Consider the following 21,527-nt stretch of genomic DNA (forward strand, 5'->3'; position numbering starts at 1 on the left):
GGGATAGGCATACGGCTCCTGAATCTAAGACGAGACCAACAACTGATTTTGAGTCTTTACAGCAGGAGAAATGGGCGACCTGGGGGCCGATCTGTCAGATTCTGTGTTTCTAATTTTACTATTTAATTTAAAGAAACTGATCATGTATGTGAGTTTATAGAATACATAGGCTGGTGCTGTGTATGTGGGTTATATGTATATAGCAGGCCGGTGCTGTACACGGTGCTGTGTATGTGGGTCATGCCCTTTATTCCCTGCGATGATGATGATGTTTAGAAGCTGCCCATGCTGTATATCCCGATACACAGTGCTTGCAGTTCCTCAGTTCGCCACCAGATGGAGCCTGGGAGCAGCCGCCTTCAGCCCGTCCCCTCCCCCCTTCCTCTCAGTCTCCACCCCCCCTCCCTCGCAGTCTTCCTCTCCGTCCGTCTCTCTGGCGGCGCCATTTTGCCCCTCTCCTCCCCAGGAGCCTGTGAGAGATCCGAGGGGGGTCACTGCAGCCCCCCTCTCTTTCTTATTACCCATCTGCCCGGGTCACGTGGACAGCACTGGAGGGGTAGTAGATTTCCCGTCATTCAGGGGTGGGGGGGCCATTAATTGTTCTCCACTTGCACTATTTCCCTCCTCACATATTATTGCACCCCCTGTCAGAGAAGGAGGCTGGTGGTGTTTTTTTGTGGATTGTTACCCCTCCCTGGGGTACGAGGGGATCCTGAAGACACCAGACTTGCTTTGGAGAGGTGGCTTTTATTACCTGCCCTGAACTGGACACTTACCCTCCCCCCCTTGGGGGGTGGGGCAACAACAGAGGCCGTAAGTGTGGTCTTTTTACCCTTTTCTCCCTGCACCTTTTAACCCCTTGACTTCCAGGGACTGAGCTTAGAGTGTGTGGGGGGAGGGGTATTCTCTCTCTGACATCTAAGGGGTTAAATGTGTGACCCGGTAAAGGGCTTTTTTTGTATTAAATATATGCATTTAGTGCCTGCACAGGGTGGGTATCCTCTCTGGCGCCTAGGGGGTTAAATGTGTTGATGGCAGTGGCCCTTTAACTCCCTCTTTTAATCTTGTGGTGGTGGGGGGGTTGTCTGTTCATTTACAGACTCCATGGGGTGGGTATCCCCTTTCTGGCATCTGTGGGGTTAATAGTGTAGCTAGTAGTGGCCCCTTTAACACTCACTTGTCTGCATTGGATCTGGCGTGTGTTTATTGCCCCCGCCGGGTGCTGTAGGGACCGTGTGTGCTGGGTGTTTATAATGTGTATGATCTGTCATGTGACTGGGGCAATAACCTGCACCGCTGGCGGTTAGTGATTTCCCAATGCCCCACGCAGCCCAGCCGTTCCACATTTTGCTTGCACCGTTGGGGATCCCGTTACCCCCTTTCTTTGCCCCTCTGCTTTGTTTTGCCCCCCCCCGTATTTATATTTTGATCTTGTTGCCCCCCCACACTGCCATCTGTTTTCTTTCTCACCCACATCCTTCTACACATTTACCCCAAATCCTCTGCGTCTCTGATCGCCTCGGTGTAATCCCCCTTTCTGCCCCGTTTGGGCAGTTCTCGCACACTTTCCCTGTCCCATCGCACCTATTCCCGCTCTCTGCATGCTATCTTCTGGATGTACCCCTCCTGCCCCCTGGGACCCCCCGCTGTGTTCGGTTTTGTGCCCCCTGACGCCTTATCTTTATTTGCCTCCCGCATCTGTTTGTTCTGTTATTGCTTGTCCTTTCTCTCCATGTCCCTTCTTTCTCTCTGTACCCTCCCTTTCCTCGATCCTCTCTTCATTGCACCTGGACTCCCCCCCCTTCCTCTCTCCCCTTTTTCCCTGCAACATTCCGTTCTCCCCCGTCCTGTCCCTTTCTTTGCACCTCTCTTACCCTTCCCCCCCCCCGTTTCTCCCGCTTTGCACATCTACCCTCCTTTTCCTCTCTCCTTGGTCCATCATCTTCACTTGTATTTGTCAAGACCCCCGATATAGCCCACCCTTCACCCCCTTAAACTAACCGCATGTTTGTGTTCACTACGCAGGCCCCTCTCCCTGTGTTTTTGGCCCCGCGCTCCTGTGGTTCTTGCCTCTTCCCACTCGATGTGATTTGAACCCTCATCCTTCTCCCGGCTCCCAGATCTTCCCCTTCCTGGAAGTGTCCGGACGCTGCCCCCCCCCCAAACATCTCATAGTCTATCGCAAAGTATTTATTTGTTGAGCTGTCATTTGGGACGTTCCGTTGGTTTCCGTGACGATTGCGCCACATTTAGAACGGGTGCAAAGTTGGGGTTAATTTTGGTTAAATCAGTCAAATTTGTTATTTGTAGCAAACTCTGAGGCGTAGAGATGGGAATTCTAGCGATGGAATAAAACGCATAACAACAAATCCAAATAAAGTGATGTTTATCCAGAACCGTCATCAGCCGGGGTAACTTATACTCTGACGTTAAAATTAGGCGGTTAAATGGTGATTGGTTGTATTTTTACCTATTTCTCTCTATTCTTTTAGGTGACCCGCCTTGGAATAGTTTGGGCAAATCGTGGCCCTCATTGGGGCTTCCCGTTGGGGAAGAAGCCCCCTCCCCTCCCCCACCCTTTCCCCTGTACTGAATGGCTGCGATGGCTCCTGCTCTCACTGACCCTGCTCCTGACGCCCGCAATTTACACTTCAAGCTGGCGCCACCATCGTCCTCTCTCCCGCTCGGCGAGACGAACGGCGGCTGTTTGCCCCCGCCTGCCCCTCCGGACTTGGTGACGACCTACAGCGCGAACCCCAGGAAGGAGCCTCTGAAACTGGCCGGGGTGTTCGCTCCGCGCTCCATCCTGTCTCAGTCGCTTTGCCGGGGACGACCTTCCATCTTGGAACTCAACCTGGAGGAGTTCAGAGGCATTACCAGTTCTGGGAGAGGGACCCAGGGGGAGCCACTGAATGGGTTGGCCAAGAAACCTACAAAGCCTGCAGTGGAAAGGCCCCCCAGTCTTGTCTCGCCGACCCTGGAACCCATGGTCAAAGCCGCACCGGTTCCTTCCAGCCTACCTGCCGCCGTGCAGGAGCAAAAGGGAGCTCCCGGGGAGATTTGTTCCCATACTCGCCTCGAGAGCCTCCTACGGTGCCATGGGGAAATGGAGGAGCGCGCTCGGTGGCTTCAGAAGCGCCTTCGGTTGGTTCAGGCGAAGCAGGTGGAACGGCATCTCCATCAACAGCTTGGAGACTTGGTTGGAGCTGCTCTTGGCCAAAGCCCTCAGACCTCTCGGAATCGACTCGCCGTGATGACCCGCAAGGCCGAGGCTCAGCGCAGGGGGGAGGCCGGGGGCAGCGGCACCGATGCCTTCCTGAAAGGAGCAGCCTTTGAACTAGAAAAGTTGAGCACTTCGGCCTCTGCGGCTCTGAGGGCTTGCGAGGTGGGCTTTGATTCCGATGCCACGGAGAGCAGCTCCGGTGGGGACTCTGATATTGAAGACGAGGAGCTGGGACGGGCGAACAGCCGGCAGAGCCACGTACCATTGTAAGTGTTCTCCGTTACTATACGAGCTGTCTAATGTTCTTTATGTCCTATTGTGGGAAGTCCTATTGACATGTTCCCTGATTTGGGCTGTTTGTGGCACGTGTCTGTGGACCTTATGTATCGGTCGTGTTTGAGGTGGTCCCGGCGGAAGTCATGGCGAATGAATGGGAATATGCGAAGAATGCTTGTCATGAGTCAAAAAATGTTGGCAGCCGATGCGTTCGCATGGCGAGGATGTCTCTTCCCTCTTTTGTTTCTGCAGATAATATGACTTTAAAATGACCCAGACGTTGCCTGCCAGTCTGAGTAGAATTCTGACACTGAACAATTTCTGTCGAGGCGCATGAATAAGCGGTTCCTCTTCGCTCTCTCTCTTAATACATAACACCCCCAGAATGAGAAATATCGGGGAAGGGTTAAGGGATCTCAATATGTCTGGCTTGGGGGAGAGAGGAGAGATTTTTAACAAAGTACAGGAGGGAAGTTTTATGTGAATGAGGAGAAATGTTAGAACAAGAGACCAGAGTCTAGCACTAGAAGTTTTACTTTATTGAGACGGTGGTAGATAATTGTAACAGCCTCCCGGCAGAAGTGGTAGAGGGTAATACAGTGAGGGTATTAAACACGCATGGGATAGGCATATGGCTCCTGAATCTAAGACGAGACCAACGACTGATTTAAGGTTTGAGTCTTTACAGCAGGAGAAGTGGGCAGAATGGACAGGGGCCGAATGGGGCCGATCTGCAGGCGGGTTGTGGGTTTCGCTGTCTCTGCCGCGTCTCCCGTTGCTGGTGATGGAATCCGCTCTTAAACTCCTGTAAAAACCTGCGATTTAAGGTGTTCTATTTTTATCGGTTGGTATTTTTCGTTACATTCGCAGGGGGGGGTTAATATGATGGTGGGGGGGTGTCTGATAGCCCCCCCTTTTCCATGTTCTGATGAGATATGTGCAGTGTGTGCATTTTTTTATGCAGTGTGGGCACGGTGTTGATGCAGTGCCAGCCTCCTCCAGTGCCTCTCCACACATGTCCAGGGTCCTTGGGAGGCGGGAGTAGCTGCCATGGTAACCTCTGTCTCCGAAGACCAATCGGATTCCTAGATTTCTTGACATTCCAAGAATTCTTTGTGTGTGTTAACTCACTGCTGGATGGGAGCGATCAGGCGCGTTCTGCATGATATTACCTATAGAACACGTAGTTCTCCTTGTCCATGGAGAATGTTTACTGGGGGAGCCTATAGATTTTCAAATATGGTGTAAGGAGAACGCTCGGCAACTTCCTAGGTTTTATCGAAAAAATTCTACTTTTTGTTTTTTTATTGTGAGGATTTGAATATATATATATTTTGCTCTACATTTCTGAGTGTTAATTTGACAGTCACTCGGTTGCCATAGCGACTGGTTCATATTTAAAACTTTACACCAGGTTCACCCTTTAAGTAGCTTCTGAAAGTGGTTCAGTTGCCCCTATTGGGGTGTATTCACTAAGCTGAGATAAATGGGAACAGCCTCCCAGCTGAAGTGGTAGAGGGTGATGCAGTGAGGGGATTTAAATCTGGATGGGATATGTGCGTTTAATTTTTGTTGTTGGGAAAGAACCCCGGCCCCTCCTGGCAGCCGCGCGTCGGAGGGAAGGGCATGTTTATTACGTGACTCTTCTTCCCTTACGCCGGGTGCTGCCCGAGGCCAAAGAACTCGGCTTGTGCAAACTTCTAAAGAGAAACATGTGAAGCGGATTACGTTCCCCGTATACAGATACGGTCACTTCCTGTTTGTCGCCGTCGCTGCTCGCTCGCGTCTCATGGGGATTCGGCGCTCATCCTCTATAACAAGCAGGTCACAGATTCAAAGGATTATTATATGACAGGAGCCGGTAATTTATAATGTAAATATAACACATGCGCGCAGGATTATGTACCGTTCAAAGGTTTGGGGTCACTGAGCTGTTTTCATGGAAAACAAGGAAATGCCTGCCTGTAAAATAATTACAAAACGTTTTTCTAACCATCAATTATCCTTTTAAACTTGGATCAGCGAACACAACGTGCCGTTGGAACACAGGAGTGATGGGAGTGAGAGAGGGCCACTGGGACACAGGAGTGATGGGAGTGAGAGAGGGCCATTGGAACACAGGAGTGATGGGAGTGATAAAGGGCCATTGGAACACAGGAGTGATGGGAGTGATAAAGGGCCATTGGAACACAGGATTGATGGGAGTGAGAGAGGGCCATTGGAACACAGGAGTGAGAGAGGGCCATTGGAACACAGGAGTGATGGGAGTGAGAGAGGGCCATTGGAACACAGGAGTGATGGGAGTGAGAGAGGGCCATTGGGATCACAGGAGTGATGGGAGTGATAAAGGGCCTCTGTAAAAATCAGCTGTTTCCAGCTACGGTGGTAATATACAACATTAACCCTGTCCGTGCTGGACTTCTGATCCATTTCCAAATTGGCTTCATTACAAAAATAAGGACATCTCTACATGACCCCAAACTTTTTTTTTTTTCCCTGCGGTACACAAACACCGCCCCACCCCCACTCTTTGTAACCTGCTGCGATTGTCTGGCGTTATCTCCCTTTGATCTGGTGCTGGGGAGGACTGGCCAAGTTGCTTGTTTCCGGCTGGATTTGGTGCTTGCGCGGGTTCTCTGCAGTGGTGGGGGGGGCGGCCTCTGGTCGTTGTCTGTCTCTCCTTGCCGTATGGAGAATGCAGACGGCTGTCTGCAGGATTATCTTGGCGGCACCCGTAGGGTTAAACCAGCTCATTGTCCCGTCTGAGCCGCGCTTTAATCCTCAGACAAACCGCGTTGCCCGGCGGCGTTTGGTGCGGTGGAGCTCACAGAGATTGTCGTGGGGGTTATTTTATTATTCCAAAGAAAGGTTGGGTTTTCTTCCAGGTAGCTTCTAAAGCACGCGTGTATTCATGGCCGTGACCAAAGCACACGTGTGTACATGATACACAAACACATTAAAAATCCTGTGCAGGTCAGGCATGTGAGATCCGAGCGGACACTCGGCTTAGGGGTGCACGGGCAGTGGAGGTCCGCTCTCCGATGCCGTGGCTTCTCGGCCCTCTTTGTTTAAAGAGATCCCAGGGGATGAGATTCTGACTTATCTGCGCTTTCGCTGCCATCCTAGAGTAACAAAGTGCTTATTCCGCGTCTCACCCCTGCCTCCCGCTTTCACGGAGTGGAGATTGGGTGTCCGACCTGCTGTAAGAAAGAGAATTCAGAGCGGACGACTGTGTATTTAGTGAATAGTGGCCCTCAAGGGCAGGCTGTGCCTCAATGTGCGTGAATGACGTGTGTGTATGTTCTACGTACTCGGCGGGGAACCGAAAAATGTCTCGTAAACAAAGAATGCGTGAGAAGGAAACTACGAGAGAACCGTAACGGGCGCGTCCGCTGGAAGTCCTCAGTGGGCATAAGCCGGGGTGGGGACGTTTAGGCTGAGCTGATACAGGAGCCCGTGGGGGGGGGATTCTGGAGGCTGTTACCCCGGCGATGGCTTTGTTGCTGGAGGCCGGTGAGTGACGACATGGAGTCTGCGGTTGCAGAGAGATGAGGTTCCCCACCTCCCGAGGATACGGCTCTGGCTGGGGGAAGGTATTCTGATGATGATGATGATGATGATGATGATCAGGATATCATAGGCTGGGAGCTTCCAGTTTAGGTGGAAACATGTATAAGGAACTGTCAGTTTAACCATTTAGGGGACGATCGTCTTGATTTTTGATGGTAACGTCGGGAAGTATTGGTCATGTAGGGGGTGCGCCAGCTTGGAAGTCAATATGCAGAATCTCCAGCTGCCCGCAACTCCCATGACGCCGAATTCCTTACTCGCCAGACTAAAATCCCCCAGCGTGAATATCAGGATTATTCTGAAACGCGTGTCTCGGGCGTTAGTTGCCTCTCCGATGCCTTTCTGTGCGTTGCATGCCAATAAATGTGCGTTTTTATCCCCCACCACACAGAAGAGCGGCAGTGATTCCTCGCTGCACGTAGGAAACTAATTCCTCCCCAGCCTGTTTCTGATTGCTGCTATAACAGGGGGTTTACAAACTCCAGTCCTCGAGGGACACAAACAGACCTCAGGCTTGGGATGTCTCACCCTGACCCTTAAAACCTACGGTAGTTTAAGGAATTGTTGCACGTTATACTGGCTGTTTTGTGGCTCTTGAAGGACCAGGAAATATGCTGCCCCGAACTTTTTATGTAAGGTCTCCCTTGTACCCCCTGCATGGGAAGCTGTGTGTAGGTCAAATGCTGCTTCTCGTTTTGCGACACTGAGCCAGTTTATTGTACTAATGTGAACAAAAACAAAAAAAAAGATACAAATGGCAAAAATGAGAACAAACGTAGTGTTAATTGCCGTGGTCGGCCTTTAGCAGATGTTGGGTGAGATTCTTCCTCTGCAGCCTGTGCCTGCCTTAGAAATAATAATAATAATATATCCGATGAAAACTAAAGTCTAAAAAACATTCTGCTGGCTTCTTGTATATAAAAAATAAAATATATACAGTTGTAGTTTTTGCCCAATAATATGTTTTCAGGCAGCTGCATATCAGCCATTTGTATCTCGCTCTGTTATCTGATCCCCATCTACTTGACAAACACTCCCGACTCCTTATCATATGGCCTGTGGGGGAAACGGTAGAATGGCTCGGTCTTAATCACTCAGCTGGACTATCTGAGTAATGAAAGTCTATGTGTGGTGTTTGAGCAGGGAGGTTACCCAAGATATCACATGACTGCTAATAATGGCGGCCTCCAGGTCCGCAGATAATGAGATAAAACTCGGTTTAAATGGTGGCCGTTCCCAGCTGGCTGCGGTTACGCATCGTGTTTGCCGAGGAGGAGACTGATGTGTCGGTTTCAGTTATCTACAGATTTGGGGTCCATTGATCATCGGGTACACCGCGGCAGACATGCCAAGACAATAAAACAAACCGCGTTCCGTTAATCCTTCTGTAACGGGGGAAACCACCCAAAACCTGACTCCCTTTCAGACTTTTCTTATTGGAAAATCCTCAGTTTTTTTTTAAGGCTGGATCCTGTTTCCCGGATGAAATTATTAGAAGGGTGGGAGTTTTTTTTTGTTTTTTTTGCGTTGGGGCAAAATAGGAAAAAGTGAGGTCATTGTACTCTTGGTACTCCGAACATGAAAAGCAGACCACATAGGGCTAAAGAAAACAAGACGCGATGCGTTGGAGATCTTTTATTGGACGTTTTGGGGCGGCTAACGCAACACAGACCGTAAAATCACACGGATAATTCGATTCGCTTATTTTAACATGTGTCAGGGTGTGTATTCGGACCATGGCGTGTATGCAGTTGCACCGTATGCATGGGGTTTTACCGGTAGGTGGAGGGGGTCAGATAACAGAGCGATAACTCATAGAAATGGCTGATAGGCAGCTGTCTGGAAACATTACATTACGCGGCAAAAACTATAACTGGTTAAAAAAAATCCAAAATATTGTGCTTTTTATTTTTTTTTTTTTTCTAATTTGATGCTAGTAATAAAAAAATAAAAATAAAAAAAATGGGAGTAACCCTTTAAACAAACAATCTTAAAGTGTCTCTCCTTCCTGTGTTATATCCGTGCTGGAGGTTTTGCTCGTATTGGGCAAAAGAACTAAAAAAAAAAATTAAAATAAATAAATAAAATAAAAAATTTCACGGCGAGTCCAAATAAATCTCCTCCGGAAACCTCTACAATCCAGAGAAGGCGGCACACAAGACGGTTTATCTGCTGGGCAGACGAGGTCGGGTGCGTCTGAAACATCGAGGCGCTCTGTTTATCCCGAAGAAGTCAACGTTCTGTCGCTTCTCCTAAAAGCTTCCATTCCGACTTGGTTGCCACGGCTTCTAATGCGGCCGTCAAGCACCTCGGCTTCTCACAATACGAAGAGCGTGCAAATAAAGCCAAGGATTTTTGTTTGTTTGTTTGTTTGTTTGTTTTTTATTTATTTATTTTTTACATTCATTCTGGTCTTTTTAAAAGTTATCGCGATCATTAGAAGAATTCTCCGGAGATCTTGGAAATGGACGCCTCTGATGATGGTCACCTTGGCCGTCCAGCAGCGTCGTTCGACTCGCGTCTTTAATAATAAAGAGCTAATTCTAACAAAAAGCCATAATCAGTGGAAACTCTAATGTGGTGGAGCCAAGACACCCCGGGAACCTATTCTGGGCCGTTTTCAGTAGGTTTAGTTAAATCTAGGAGGAAAACGCACATAATATGGATCGAGCCTTTTTTTATTTTTTTTTTTTCTTGGCGGCCATGAAAGAAATTCCTTTCTCCGGAGGGTTGTTGGGATTTCTGGGTTTTTCCCAAGTAGGGATCGTTTAACTTATTTTTTTATTAATTTCTCGAGTACTTGGCCTGCTGGCCGCGCTCTGTCGGCAAAGTGTAGGTTATGAGCGTTTAAAGCGAGCTGCTCTTCTCGGCCTCGTCCGGGTCTGAAGGATATGTAAGCGTGTTGACTGTTCCTCTAGTTGACCTTCGTGAAGTCTTTGGAGCTTCATCGCCCGCCGTCTTAGGTGCGACTCCTACAAAGGCCGACCCTTTCTAGAGCCGCCAGCTTGTGTGGTTTCCCAGCTCTTCGTCTATCGCTATACCGCACGCGGTGTAAGGTGTCTGCGCTCCTTGGTAGTTGGGATGGATCACTTTTTGAAGATACTGGTTGGCACAGATTGTTTAGAAGACCCCTTGGGGGGGGTTAAAACAAAGTCATGTTTTATTTCTGTGATTTTTCTCCTCTTTAGTTCATTGACCTTGTTATATTTTTCACTTATTTCGCTGTTGCGTAAGAGGGAGCATGGAGTCTTTGACTTCCATCACCGGGACGAACCGAGTATGCGCGTGCCGTACCCCACACTCATACACAAGCATTGAGCGAGCTCACCCTCGTTGTCGGATTGCTGGTGAGTAAGGAAGATGGGATACTTACCCTCGCTTCGTTGACTATGCAGTGCAAGCGTGGCCCTTGGTTAATACGCGGAGGAAAATCTATAACCTTCCCCAAACGGCGCTGTTTAGGGATTAACCCCCATGTGGGTATTAATGGGACGAACAATGCATAGACCGTGTTTTTATAAATAGTTATTCTAATATCCGTTTTTTTGGTTCCCTTCCCTTTCACCTGACCTGGTGCTGCGCATGGACGGACACATGGTTTATTTATAAGACACTCGACACACACAAAGGCAGCCACATTGATGGAGTTTAGGCCGTGAAAAAGTACACTATGTAACCCAAAGGTATCTGGTCACCTGACCATCACACCTATATGCGCTTGTTGGAATCCCATTTCAATACCATGGCCATTAGTATGGAGCGGAGTTGCCCTCTTCTAAGGCTATAGAAGCCTCCACTCTTCCGGGAAGGCTTTCAACAATATTTTGAGGAGTTTGTGGTAATTTTAGCCCATTCATCTAGTAGAGCGTTTGTGAGGTCAGGCACTGATGTTGGACGAGACGCCCGGCTCTCCATCTCCATTCCAGTTCATCCCAAAGATGTTGGATGGGGTTGAGGTCGGGGCTCTGTGTGGCCGGTCAAGTTCTTCTACTCCAAACTCATCCAACCATGTCTATATGGAGCTTACTTGGTGCTCCGGGGCGCGGTCATATTATATAAGCCATCTTTTCCTTCCCTTGGGTCTTCTTGTTTCAAACCCTTTTTTAAAGGTAAATAAAAAAAATTCAACTTGCATCGGGCAGGCGGCCGAGTACCTAATGAGGTCCGAACATGTTCCCTTAATAATTATTACCACCTTCCTGTAAGCAGACAGACTAGTTTAGCTCCAACGAGCACTAAGTCAGAACTTTATTTTGAAAACCAACCCTGAAGGCTCTCGTTCCCCATCCACGACCTCGAGGTCTTCAGCTTCACCATTGCTGTTCCCAAATGTTTGTTTGTTTTTTTTTGTTTTTTTTTTTTTACATCTCGACCGTAAAATTATTGAAGTTCTATAAATATATTTTATATACATAACCTTGGTGGCTCGTTTTTGATAAGCTCATGCGTCATCTCTGGAGGGTTTCTGTAGGCTTCAAGGATGATTGTGATCTTCACTCCCCTAACATCCTTTATTTATCGGGGGCAGGAAATCGGTGGAGTGAGAAGAGCCAAAAAGCGCTGTATCCGGATTTTCCTATTTTATATCTGGTTGTGTGTTTTTAATTTATTTTCTTGGGTCTATTTTTGGAGTCTGGTTCGTGCAGAAAGGTCCATCGTGCGATAAAGATCTCCACAATAAAGGAACCCGATGCGGATCCAGAATCCTTGAGATCGCTAGAGGCAATTGGGTTCAGGGTCAATGCTTTTAGTACTTGGGGGGGCTAAGATCCAGAGACTTCCGGAAAGGGGGGCTCTATAGCAATATGTGATGTGGGAGCTAAAGGCAGGGCCCTGATGGAGCTTTTCGGCGTCTTCCGATCACGTTGTCCCAGCTGTGTTTGGTCTTCTATTGACACAACATGTTTAATTGGTGGAAAGCGCTGCGGGTAAATACACGAAGCCGCTCATCGTGCGCAGGTGGGGTGTCGGGAATTATCCCTCAGTCTCCAGTTCTAATCCGCCTGAAATATGTTAACATCGGATCCTGTTTTGTTTACCGGTTTCCCTCCGTTCCGTGTCCCGGCAGGAAGCGGCGCTGCGCGTGGACCTGGGCCCAAGAGCGAGCCGATGTGGTGAGCCGGTGGAACTGGCTGCAGGCCCACGTATCGGATCTGGAGTACCGGATCAGGCAGCACACGGATTTCTACCGGCAGCTACGAGCGGGCAAGGTGAGTCCTGCGGTGACCGGCCACGATACATCTGCCTTCCCGATAGTGATGCGGATTGTATATCCGGTACAAGAGCTGTGCCCCCTGCTATATATAATTAGTGTTTCTATATATCTGCCAAATGTCTACTTTCCCTCTGGTTTTGTTCACAGGGCCAAGTTGTTCTTGGAGATTCATGTTCCTTGGAAACTTCAGAAAACTCTCAGCGCTCCCAGCCTCCAGACGCCAAACCCGCGGCGTCCGCCTCATCCTCTCAGGACGCGGTGAGAACGGAGAGGGCAAAAACGCCTCGTGTTTTTAAAAGTAGACTTTACTCTTCAGCAGTCCTCTTGGCCATCTCTACATATCCATGAGGGTTTTTCCCGCCTGTTAAGATGCTCCTCCCCTTTGGAGACTGCTGATTGGTTTTATCACGGTTAGGAAGCGGGGCTGCTCAGATGAGAACATTTCGGGGCAGGGAATGTGGTCTGGGGGTCTTTTATATGAAGAAAAAAAGTCTACAAAACCGTTAAACTGGTAGGGCAGGTTGTCGAAGGTTTTCAGTAAATCGTGTGACGGCTGAAGCTGTGCGGGTGACTTGGCCGCTTTAAGAGCAAATTAAACGAAAGTGAACAACCTGCAGAGAGGAGGGAATTATAATAAAATGGCAGAGAAGAGGGGTTAATTCAACTCGTTAGAAGCTGGAATGGCGTCTGTCTTCTCCTGTGGTATATTCTCTCCATACCCTCACCCACCCCATCTGTTGTGTAAATGAGCGCATCGCACTTCCCTCAGTCAGCCCGATATCTCTCGCACGTTTGGCGGGTTCCTTTCGAGGCTCGTGTCCAGAGGCGGCAGCGCCCCCTGGTGGCTGCACAGTGGAAGCGCAGTCACGTGGCTGCGCTCTGATCTTAGAAGTCACGCTCTTATTGTGCAGCCTGTTGTGATAGGGTGACGTGTTAACCCTTTCTGTATCTCTTGCAGGGTGACCCGAGTCCTGGGGAGACCAAATCGCTGCAGAGGCCTCTTAATGGAGTCGTAAATATGTGAGTTTGCAGAGGGGACTGTTAAAGCGTCTGGATATATATATTTATTGTATCTGGTGGTTCTTGCGTGCATTTGAAGGGTTAATGAGGCTGTTGTAGCTCTAGGTCCAGCACTGCTCATTGATCTTAATTCTTACAGCCTCCCCTCTGAGTCTTCAACTCGACGCAGCTCTCAAAGTCAGGATTCCACCGGCAACAAGTCGACGGCGTCTGCCCCGGACGGAAGCTGCGTGTGCGCGAGGGCAAGGCCGCTTCTCGCCTGTAAGAGGAGGAGGGTTGTGAGACCAGACAGACTTCTGCCGCTTCACAGAAAGGTAAGGCTTGGGGTGTGAGTGGATCTTAGCTCCCGGGTCTACTTGATATCTAAGAGTCGGCCTTGGTTGAAGCGTCTTGAAGGTTTTACTTACGACGCGGTATGCGGATAACGTTTGGAACAAGCGTGTCTCTAGCACGCCAGCAGTCCCCGGCGATGGGAAGCTGTAGACCAAGTAGTATAGTTTTGGGCAGAGGGAGTAGAGAAGTCCTGGGAACCTCAGGAGAACCTGAGAAGGTTGGGGATGTCCACGGGTTGCAGAAGACTCCATCAAACCAAATGATTTGAGGTCTTTCAAAGCATCTTGGGATGGGAATTGGCACCAGGGCAGCAGATTGGGCGATCTTCACAATTAATCAGGGGGACGGGGTGGTTTATAATGAAGGGCAGCGTGTGGCTGAGATGGTTGGACCCATCATCCTATCCAAGGAGAACTGCTAAATGTTGTGAACAAGGAGACTGGAGGTCCGTGTAACCCAATGAACTCTTTCTTGTCCCCAGGCTCAACGCAGCGTCCCCAAGCTGTGCGACGTCTCCCCATCATGTGTAATGTGTTCCAGTTTCCCGAATCCCCCTCCGCAGTTCCCGTACGGCGACTCCTTGTGCGAGCGTCTGGCCCTGCTGGACCCCGCCATCCACCCTGTACTGTCCTTCCCCGCCGGTGAGTTCACCTTTACCTTTTCTGATTCGGAAACTGATGACCGTCGTCGCTGCCTCTAAAAGCATCATTCAAGTTAGACAACTGACCCCCATCCTCCGGCCACTGTGACCAAGCATTTCTATTTTACCCCCCCATGTTAAAGGCCAGTGGCAGGTTTTTGTGTGTTATTTGCTAATTCGGTTATGTGTTCTATGCTTCGTCGGTAACAGTTTCTGTAGATCTTTGACCCTAGCGATGTTGCATGATTTTTTTCCTCCCCTGCAGACATCCCGGCCAGTCTGCGATTCCAGTCGCTTCTCCGCTCCCACAACAAACAGGACAAGGCCAAATCCAACAAAAAGCTGAAACAGCGCCCTTCGAACCAGCTGCCGGCCACCCCGGAGATCCTGCGGGGGGATCGGGTTCCTGGTGGTCTTCACCCTCACAGTACGTGTCTCTCCCACCACCTTGTATACTTTTATTTTGAAGTATGGCTGCCCTGTAGTAACATTTCTCCTTCTGCCCCAGGGTTTTCTCTTCATCGGCCTCAGCCGGATCTTCCCCACAAGCAGCACTTGGACTTCCCGGTGCGCATGCTGAAGTGCGAGAGGTCCTCCATTCCTCGGCCGGAGCGCTCGACGTCTCTCACCACCCCCCAAACCAAGAAGCGACACTTTCACGAGAGAGATGGTGAGTTGGGAAAGAATATGTCTTGATAAGCTAAGGCGGCTGCCTCCCTCTGTACAGGAGATCCTGACCACTTCCTATACCAATTACAGGGAAGCAGCACACGGACTCCCTGGCGCACAGTCCCGCTTTGGAGCCCGGCCTGTCCGGACGGCAGTCCCCGCTCATGCGCCAGCCCTCGACGCCTTCTGATGGTTCTGCGGGATTCCATTCGCAAGCCTCTCTTGCGGTAAGTGCGGAGTCCCTTCCGGTTCTGTGCATACAGACCAATTCCGGGTTTTTTTTATTATTATTTTTGGGGTTTTTTTCCCTCCCCTCCTCCCTTTTATGGCATTGACCTGCTTTAGTCGTTTCACACAATCCTTGAAACTCTTCCAAGACTCAGACGTGATGCCTTCTGATGCAACACATTTGTAATAGTTTTTTCCCACACTTCTAGTGGGGTTTGTGGCTCCCCCTAGTGGCTCCAGTTCAAATTGATCTTTTCCGGATGGGTTGTTTAATTTGATATTTAATGACATATAATACATATAAGTTCTGCGTCTGTTAATTGACTACATGGTGGTGTTGGATGGTAACGTTCCTAGAAATGGCGTTTTATAGGTTAACGCAGCTTGCCCGATACGTGCATTGTAGAAGGGACCGGCTAGTAGTTGTAGCCTCTCAAAGTCTTCAGGCCGGGGGCAATAGTCCTGTAGTCAGACCGAGGGGTGGAATTAGAGCCGGTGAGACGCCTCCTAGCGGGAGGGAATCTCGTGTCTCCTCTGTCTTGTCTCTAACGTGTCGCTTGCCGTCGCACAGACCGCCCGGAGAAGACGGACTGAAAGCTCCTATGACATTAACAATATCGTGATCCCCATGTCCGTGGCGGCCACTACCCGGGTGGAGAAGCTGCAGTATAAAGAGATCCTCACTCCCAGGTACGTGCGGCTCTACATAAAATATCAGAAATACTTTGCGTGCCCACCAAGGCCGTTTTCAGGGGCTTCGTTCCTCTTGCTCTCCGACCTTCTTTGTCATCGCGTTTCTCATTGGGCGTTTATTAACTCTTCCGCTCTGTCGCTGCAGCTGGCGTGTGGTTCATATCACTCCCCTGACTCCAAACGCCGACAAAGATGTAGAGGAGGTGAGTGCCGCCCTGGCTTTTTTTAAATAGATTTTTTATTCTATTATCGCCAGTTAATTTTATTTGATGACTGTTTAACCCTTTCCCACCCTGCCCTTTGCAGCTGGAAGATCTCTCGGACGCAGCCTTCTCGGCGTTGCATGCGAAGTGCGAGGACTCGGAGCGAGCGCGGTGGCTCACCAGCAGCGCTCCCCCACAGCGACGCGGCAGCAGGTACCGGTGACGTAAAGATGGCCGATATTGCGTTGCTTGATTACGTATCGCACTGTGTTTACACTTTTTTTTGTTCGGCAATCTTCTCTTTCAGAACTCATCGGTCGTCTGAAAGCTCCAACCCGCCTCAGCCTTCGATGAGCCATTCCCTGATGCTGCAGCCGCCGTCCCCCGACACCGGCAGCTGGCACGCCATCCAAGACTTCTCGCCGCTCAGCCCCGACACCCTCTCCGCGCCGCCGACCCCCACGTCTCGAGACACGTCGCGCTTGCTTTCCGAGGAGACGCAGAGCTCCGTGTCAGACTCGGGACACGAGGAGAGCGTAAGATGCACCTTCTTACTTTTTCCTCCCCGTCGTATATAGACTGGCGATACCAGTGATTTCGAAACCTGATTTCGTGACGATCGTAATGAAAATTTTGTTTTTTTTTCTTTTTTGCAGACTGTGCAGCCGTGGGAGAGGAGGCACTTCCCTCTTCCTCATCACCCCAAACTGGACCCTTCAGGACCCAGCGAGCCCGTAGACTGGGGGGGGTCTAGGCATCCGCGCAGAACATCTTGCGGCTCCAGAACTGCCAAAGAACTAGAGGGACCTCCATCCTCGCCCCCTTGCCCTCCCTCCAGACCTCGGCCCCATCACAGATAAGATGGCGTGAGGACCGTTGGAATTTAACCAAGACGATTCGGCTTCAGAAGAGTCTTCTGTTTGATATTCAAACTTTATCCCCAGGAAAAAAAAAAGCACCAGTTTCACAGTTTTTAGTGAATTTAATAACCTTAGAATCCTATTTTTCCCTTTCTTTTCTTTTCTTTGTTAAACAGATGGGTGTATGTAGGGGTGAGTAGTGCGTTGCTAGTACACAGCGATGACCCTAAGTGGTTAAAAAGTGTGTTGGGGGGGATTCTGTGTTCATTAAGAGGGCGCCGTTGGTGGTCATTAAATCCGATTATGGCGACTCGGCCGCGTTTTCTCACTTGTGTCGGTTACTTCTGGTTTAACCCTGCGAGGTGCGAGCTGCTGCGACTCGGACTCCAGCCTCGTGTCGCCATTAAGTGCTTCGTGCCCATCCGACCCAAACACATGCCTCCTTCCCACCAGAGCCCTTTTATTTAAAAAAGCACTTAGAAATGGTGTTTAAGGGGGTGCTAAACCTCCGTATAAATACATATTATATATCTATATAAAATGCGTGATGTATAACTTGCGTACATGTCCTAGAGGGTACCCTTTCGGAACAAAGTGTATGGCGTGTAGTTTTGGTTAGGAGTAAGAAACCAACAGCGATTGTTGGCAAGTGGGACAGGAGGGGGCTTTTAAAAGATTAGAACCCCTTACGGCGGTTTTATGTTGGAACTGCAGACCCTCAAGCTGGTGGCAGGAACAGTGCAATTAATTATATATATATATATATATTTGGAGATTAATGCCCTTCAGGGGGTATATTTCCCTAGCAGAGCTATAATGACATCATAGTTCAGTATCTTTTATAACGACGATAACTTGTATAGCAAGACCTCGGCATGTTGGCCGCCGATCTGCAGCACCCTCCTCCCCCCCCCTGTTCTTTTAGAGAGATCTGTCCTGTTTCTAGTACTTTTTGGGTATTTAGATTTTGGGGAAAACCTCGTTCCGTGGTTTCTGTATTACATGTTACTCTGGTTCCTGTCTATGTTTTGACCGTTCGGAGCGGCCTCCGGAAGGACGCCTCGTGGCTTGCTGCGCTTTGCACTTAGACTTTAGTCCCTCCGAGGCAGGACCCCCCAAAAAAATCAAGGCGTTGATGAGATCTGAAATGTTATCGCTCCCCTAGCGTAGAATAATTCCTCGTATCATGAATTAAAATACTGTTCCAAAAACAAAAAACAAATTTGGTAATAATGCTATAAAAATAGATGTTGACGTATTTGGCTCTGGAAAGGTTTGTGATGCCTTCAGCGGGCCGGCGTTCTTAGCGGCAAGAAAGGGGGCTTTAAGGCCTACATCTTGCGCTAAAGAACATCGGACCACCCAAAATACATTCTTGGGGCCGAGCAAATAATCAAAGGCAATTTCCTAATTAGAAGAACTTTAGATTATTTTTTCTTATGCTAGCTCTCTATTGCACACAATAAATGTATATTTAGGAGACATGTCCCCTTTAACCTTTAGTTGTCCGTGGCACGTGTTGGCTATCGGTGACCGTGTTCATAGTTCCATAGCACCCGATACTTAGACCAAATAAACCCCAGCCCTCCCTACTCTCCATTAAATTAAAAAAAGAATAAAATTAAAAAAAATATATATATATTGTGCACAGCTTAACACCCTCTCGCCCCAGGGCTTCACTAACCAGCTGTTAAGTGTTTAGATGGTTTAGGAGAAGGCACTCTGACCCTCGCCTTATCCTCGGGGAGTGAGGGTAAATCTTGTTAATGTTCATTCCTGCACTCTGCATCTGTATATTCACTGAAAGTTATATATATATTTGTGTGTATATGTTAGTAAAAAAACGAAAATTTATATATATTTTTTTTTTATTTTCCCTCTTTCCACTTTAAAGTACAAGGTCAGGCAATCTCCTCTGGCATGCAAAGGGTTCTTTAGCTTTCTGTGTTAATCATCTGCCTTTTAGGTGTTTGAGTAAATATATATTATATATTTATATATATATATATATATATATATATATATATATATATATATATATATATATATATATATTATACACTCAATGCCAATGTGGAGAATTTATTAAGAATTGGTCATTTTGGTTTTTTTTCGTTCCCTTTTTGCCCCACTACTGAGACTACGAGATCTTTTACAATTGTAAAATTAAAAAAAAAAAAATTATATTGTAAATAACTTGGCTTTTTTTTTTTTCTCAAATATATATATATTCATTCCCAGGAAATAATTAAAAAAACAAAACTATCTCCTGGGTTGTATAGAGAGAAAAAGTTATTGGGGGGGGTTTATTTTTTATTTCTTTTGTTGTTTTTTAGGGCATTGTTTTTTTTCTTTTTAATTTCTTTAACATCGTTATCCTGTTTTTTTGGGGGGGGAGAAACAAACAAACAAACAAAAAAAAAAAGCACGGGGAAAATAGTGCTTGAGGGGGAAAAAAAATTAAAAAAAAAAAATCTAAAAACAAAATAAAACAGTTAAACCTGATCCGTGTGCGGGGTTTTTTATTCCCATCGTGCCTGATGTTTTGGGACTAAAGAAAATAGCCGAGTACAGTGTGTGTAATTCACAAAAATACTATGGTGATTGTTTTAATTGTTTTGGGTTGTTTTATTTTTTTGTTTAAGCGCTTTCAGTGATCCGTCTCCTAAAGTGTATTTTTCTTTATTCTGATGGATCATAATTATTGGAGATTGTAGACTCTTAACCTCCAGTAGTGTTTGGTTGGTTCCGCATGAACTGGTTTTTAATGTCAGTCTGGGGTTAAGGCGGCAGGATTTCCTGGATATGCGAGTTGTTCTGTCTTACAGTGGGCCGTTTGTTCTGTAATAAGTTGGTGTAACGATGTGTGGTAGATAAGTGGAACAGCCTCCCAGCAGAAGTGTTAGCGGGTAATACAGTGAGGGGATTTAAAAATGCATGGGATAAGACTTATGGCTCCTGAATCTAAGACGAGACCAACGACTGATTAAGGTTTGAGTCGCTACAGCAGGAGAAACGGGCGACTGGACAGGGGCCGAATGGCGTCGATCTGCCGGCAGGTTCTGTGCTTCTTTCTCTGGTTAAATGATGTTTCGGGGAGAACTGATTGATGGCTCGTCGTGGCTTTCATTGTTTTATTTGGTGTTTACCGGAGCAGTTTCTCATCTTCACCCTCCTACTTCCTGCTTAAACAGGAAGCATACTTAAGTACATTTCCTCTGCTGTAGTGTTAATAAGCCAGTCACATGGCATATAAGCACCTGACTGATGCTACAAGGGCCTGTGAGGCAAAGGGAAGTGTCATCATATGAGGTCATTCAGACTTAATTGTAAAAAAAAAAAAAAAAAAAAAAAAACTTCCTCCACCCCCCAAGTAAAACCCGACAGAACTCTGATTGTATTAATAACTTTTATTTCCAAATCCACTTTCACAGCAACAGACGGCGTGAATCAGCTGGTCAGACACGACACAGACTATGGACGGCCACAGACGCGATGCAGAGGGTGGGGGGTGTATACCTGGGGCTGATTATTAATGATACCGGTGGGGGGGGGGGGGACACGCAATCAGTTTTGTTTTTTTTCTAAATTTTCTTTATTTAAAAAAAAAGTTAGATGTCTGGTTCTGCATTTAAAACGTGGAATTCACGCACCGGGTTCAGTGAGCGGCGGCAATAAGTTGGGGGTAAATTCTTGTCTTGTTCAAAGGTGGGAGAAAGGGGGTCGTGCGGAGAAACGGCGCCAAGTTACATGTAACAACGTAAGCGTTAAACACAGGGCGAGCTAGTCTGTTTCTTGGCCGACGGGCAGGTCTTGGCTATTGTCTGGCAGCTAAAATGTTAATAATGGAGTCCCCCCCCCCAAAGTTCTGCACCCATATATGGGGTAAAGTAAATGCTGCAAGGGGTAAACCTATGGCCTACGGGGGCAAGAAACGTATTTGTATTTTATTCCTGCATTAGAAATTAGAGGTTCCCGTCTCGTATTCGTTCTGTTTGTGGATTACTTGGAGTTCTTGCTCAATGCCTTTGGTGTCGGGGGGGGGGGGGGGGGTTACAAACTGACCCATAGAGGGTGCTCTTGACTCACAAACCCTCTTCTGGGTCATTAAGAAACAAAATATACATACATACAAAACAGAGCCTGGGAAGAGGGGTATACAACCTCCTCTCCCCCAGCCTCGTTTTGGGTGTGAAAACCCATTTTTGTTTTTTTTTAAAAAAAATTGGATAATAAATAAGAGACCAGGTTTAATTATTAAATAGCGTACAGGCTTTCAAGCCCCCCCCCCTTTTAAAAACACATCTCTCATGCCCCCTCTTCTCCCACCTCCTGCCCCCTTTTGCCCTGCAGCTAGAGGGGAGCGCATCACAAGCCTTGTTTAGCGAGAGAAGCGGAGACCTCGTCGGCCAGCGTGGACAATTGCGGAGAGTCGCTCATGTTGATGCTGCCGGAAGAGGAGACGTTGCTGAGACGTCGGGGAGACGTATCTCCCGACGGGTTGGGAGACTTGTAAACGATCTCCGCTCCGTGATCCGTCTTGGCTTTTGCATTCTCCCGGAAAGTCAGTTTGTGACTTTCAATCTGCGAATAGAAC

At 48.0% G+C, this 21,527-nt stretch overlaps 2 protein-coding genes across 7 annotated transcripts in view; one reads left to right on the forward strand and one right to left on the reverse strand.

The window, feature by feature from the left end:
• The first annotated feature begins 579 nt into the window (after positions 1-579).
• Positions 580-17,238, forward strand: KANSL1 (KAT8 regulatory NSL complex subunit 1). The gene is made up of 15 exons (XM_053453008.1): positions 580-813; positions 2,493-3,489; positions 12,138-12,279; positions 12,432-12,572; positions 13,264-13,304; positions 13,444-13,618; positions 14,119-14,278; positions 14,543-14,704; positions 14,786-14,947; positions 15,037-15,173; positions 15,746-15,864; positions 16,013-16,070; positions 16,174-16,283; positions 16,378-16,606; positions 16,727-17,238. The coding sequence occupies exons 2-15, from the start codon at positions 2,594-2,596 to the stop codon at positions 16,928-16,930; spliced, it is 2,736 nt and encodes a 911-aa protein (XP_053308983.1). The 5' UTR covers positions 580-813; positions 2,493-2,593; the 3' UTR covers positions 16,931-17,238.
• Positions 17,239-21,160: 3,922 nt separating this feature from the next.
• The window catches only part of LOC128471126 (microtubule-associated protein tau-like), a 31,762-nt gene continuing 31,395 nt past the window's right edge, over positions 21,161-21,527 (reverse strand). For 5 of the 6 annotated variants that reach the window (XM_053452989.1, XM_053452993.1, XM_053452992.1 and 2 more), the window contains one exon: positions 21,161-21,514. In XM_053452989.1, coding sequence (XP_053308964.1) covers positions 21,299-21,514 — 216 coding nt within the window. In that variant the 3' untranslated portion in view covers positions 21,161-21,298. The remainder of the gene's footprint in view (positions 21,515-21,527) is intronic. The other variant, XM_053452991.1, reaches the window with a different exon arrangement.

Source organism: Spea bombifrons, chromosome 13, assembly GCF_027358695.1.
Source record: "Spea bombifrons isolate aSpeBom1 chromosome 13, aSpeBom1.2.pri, whole genome shotgun sequence".
Lineage (NCBI taxonomy): Eukaryota > Metazoa > Chordata > Amphibia > Anura > Pelobatidae > Spea > Spea bombifrons.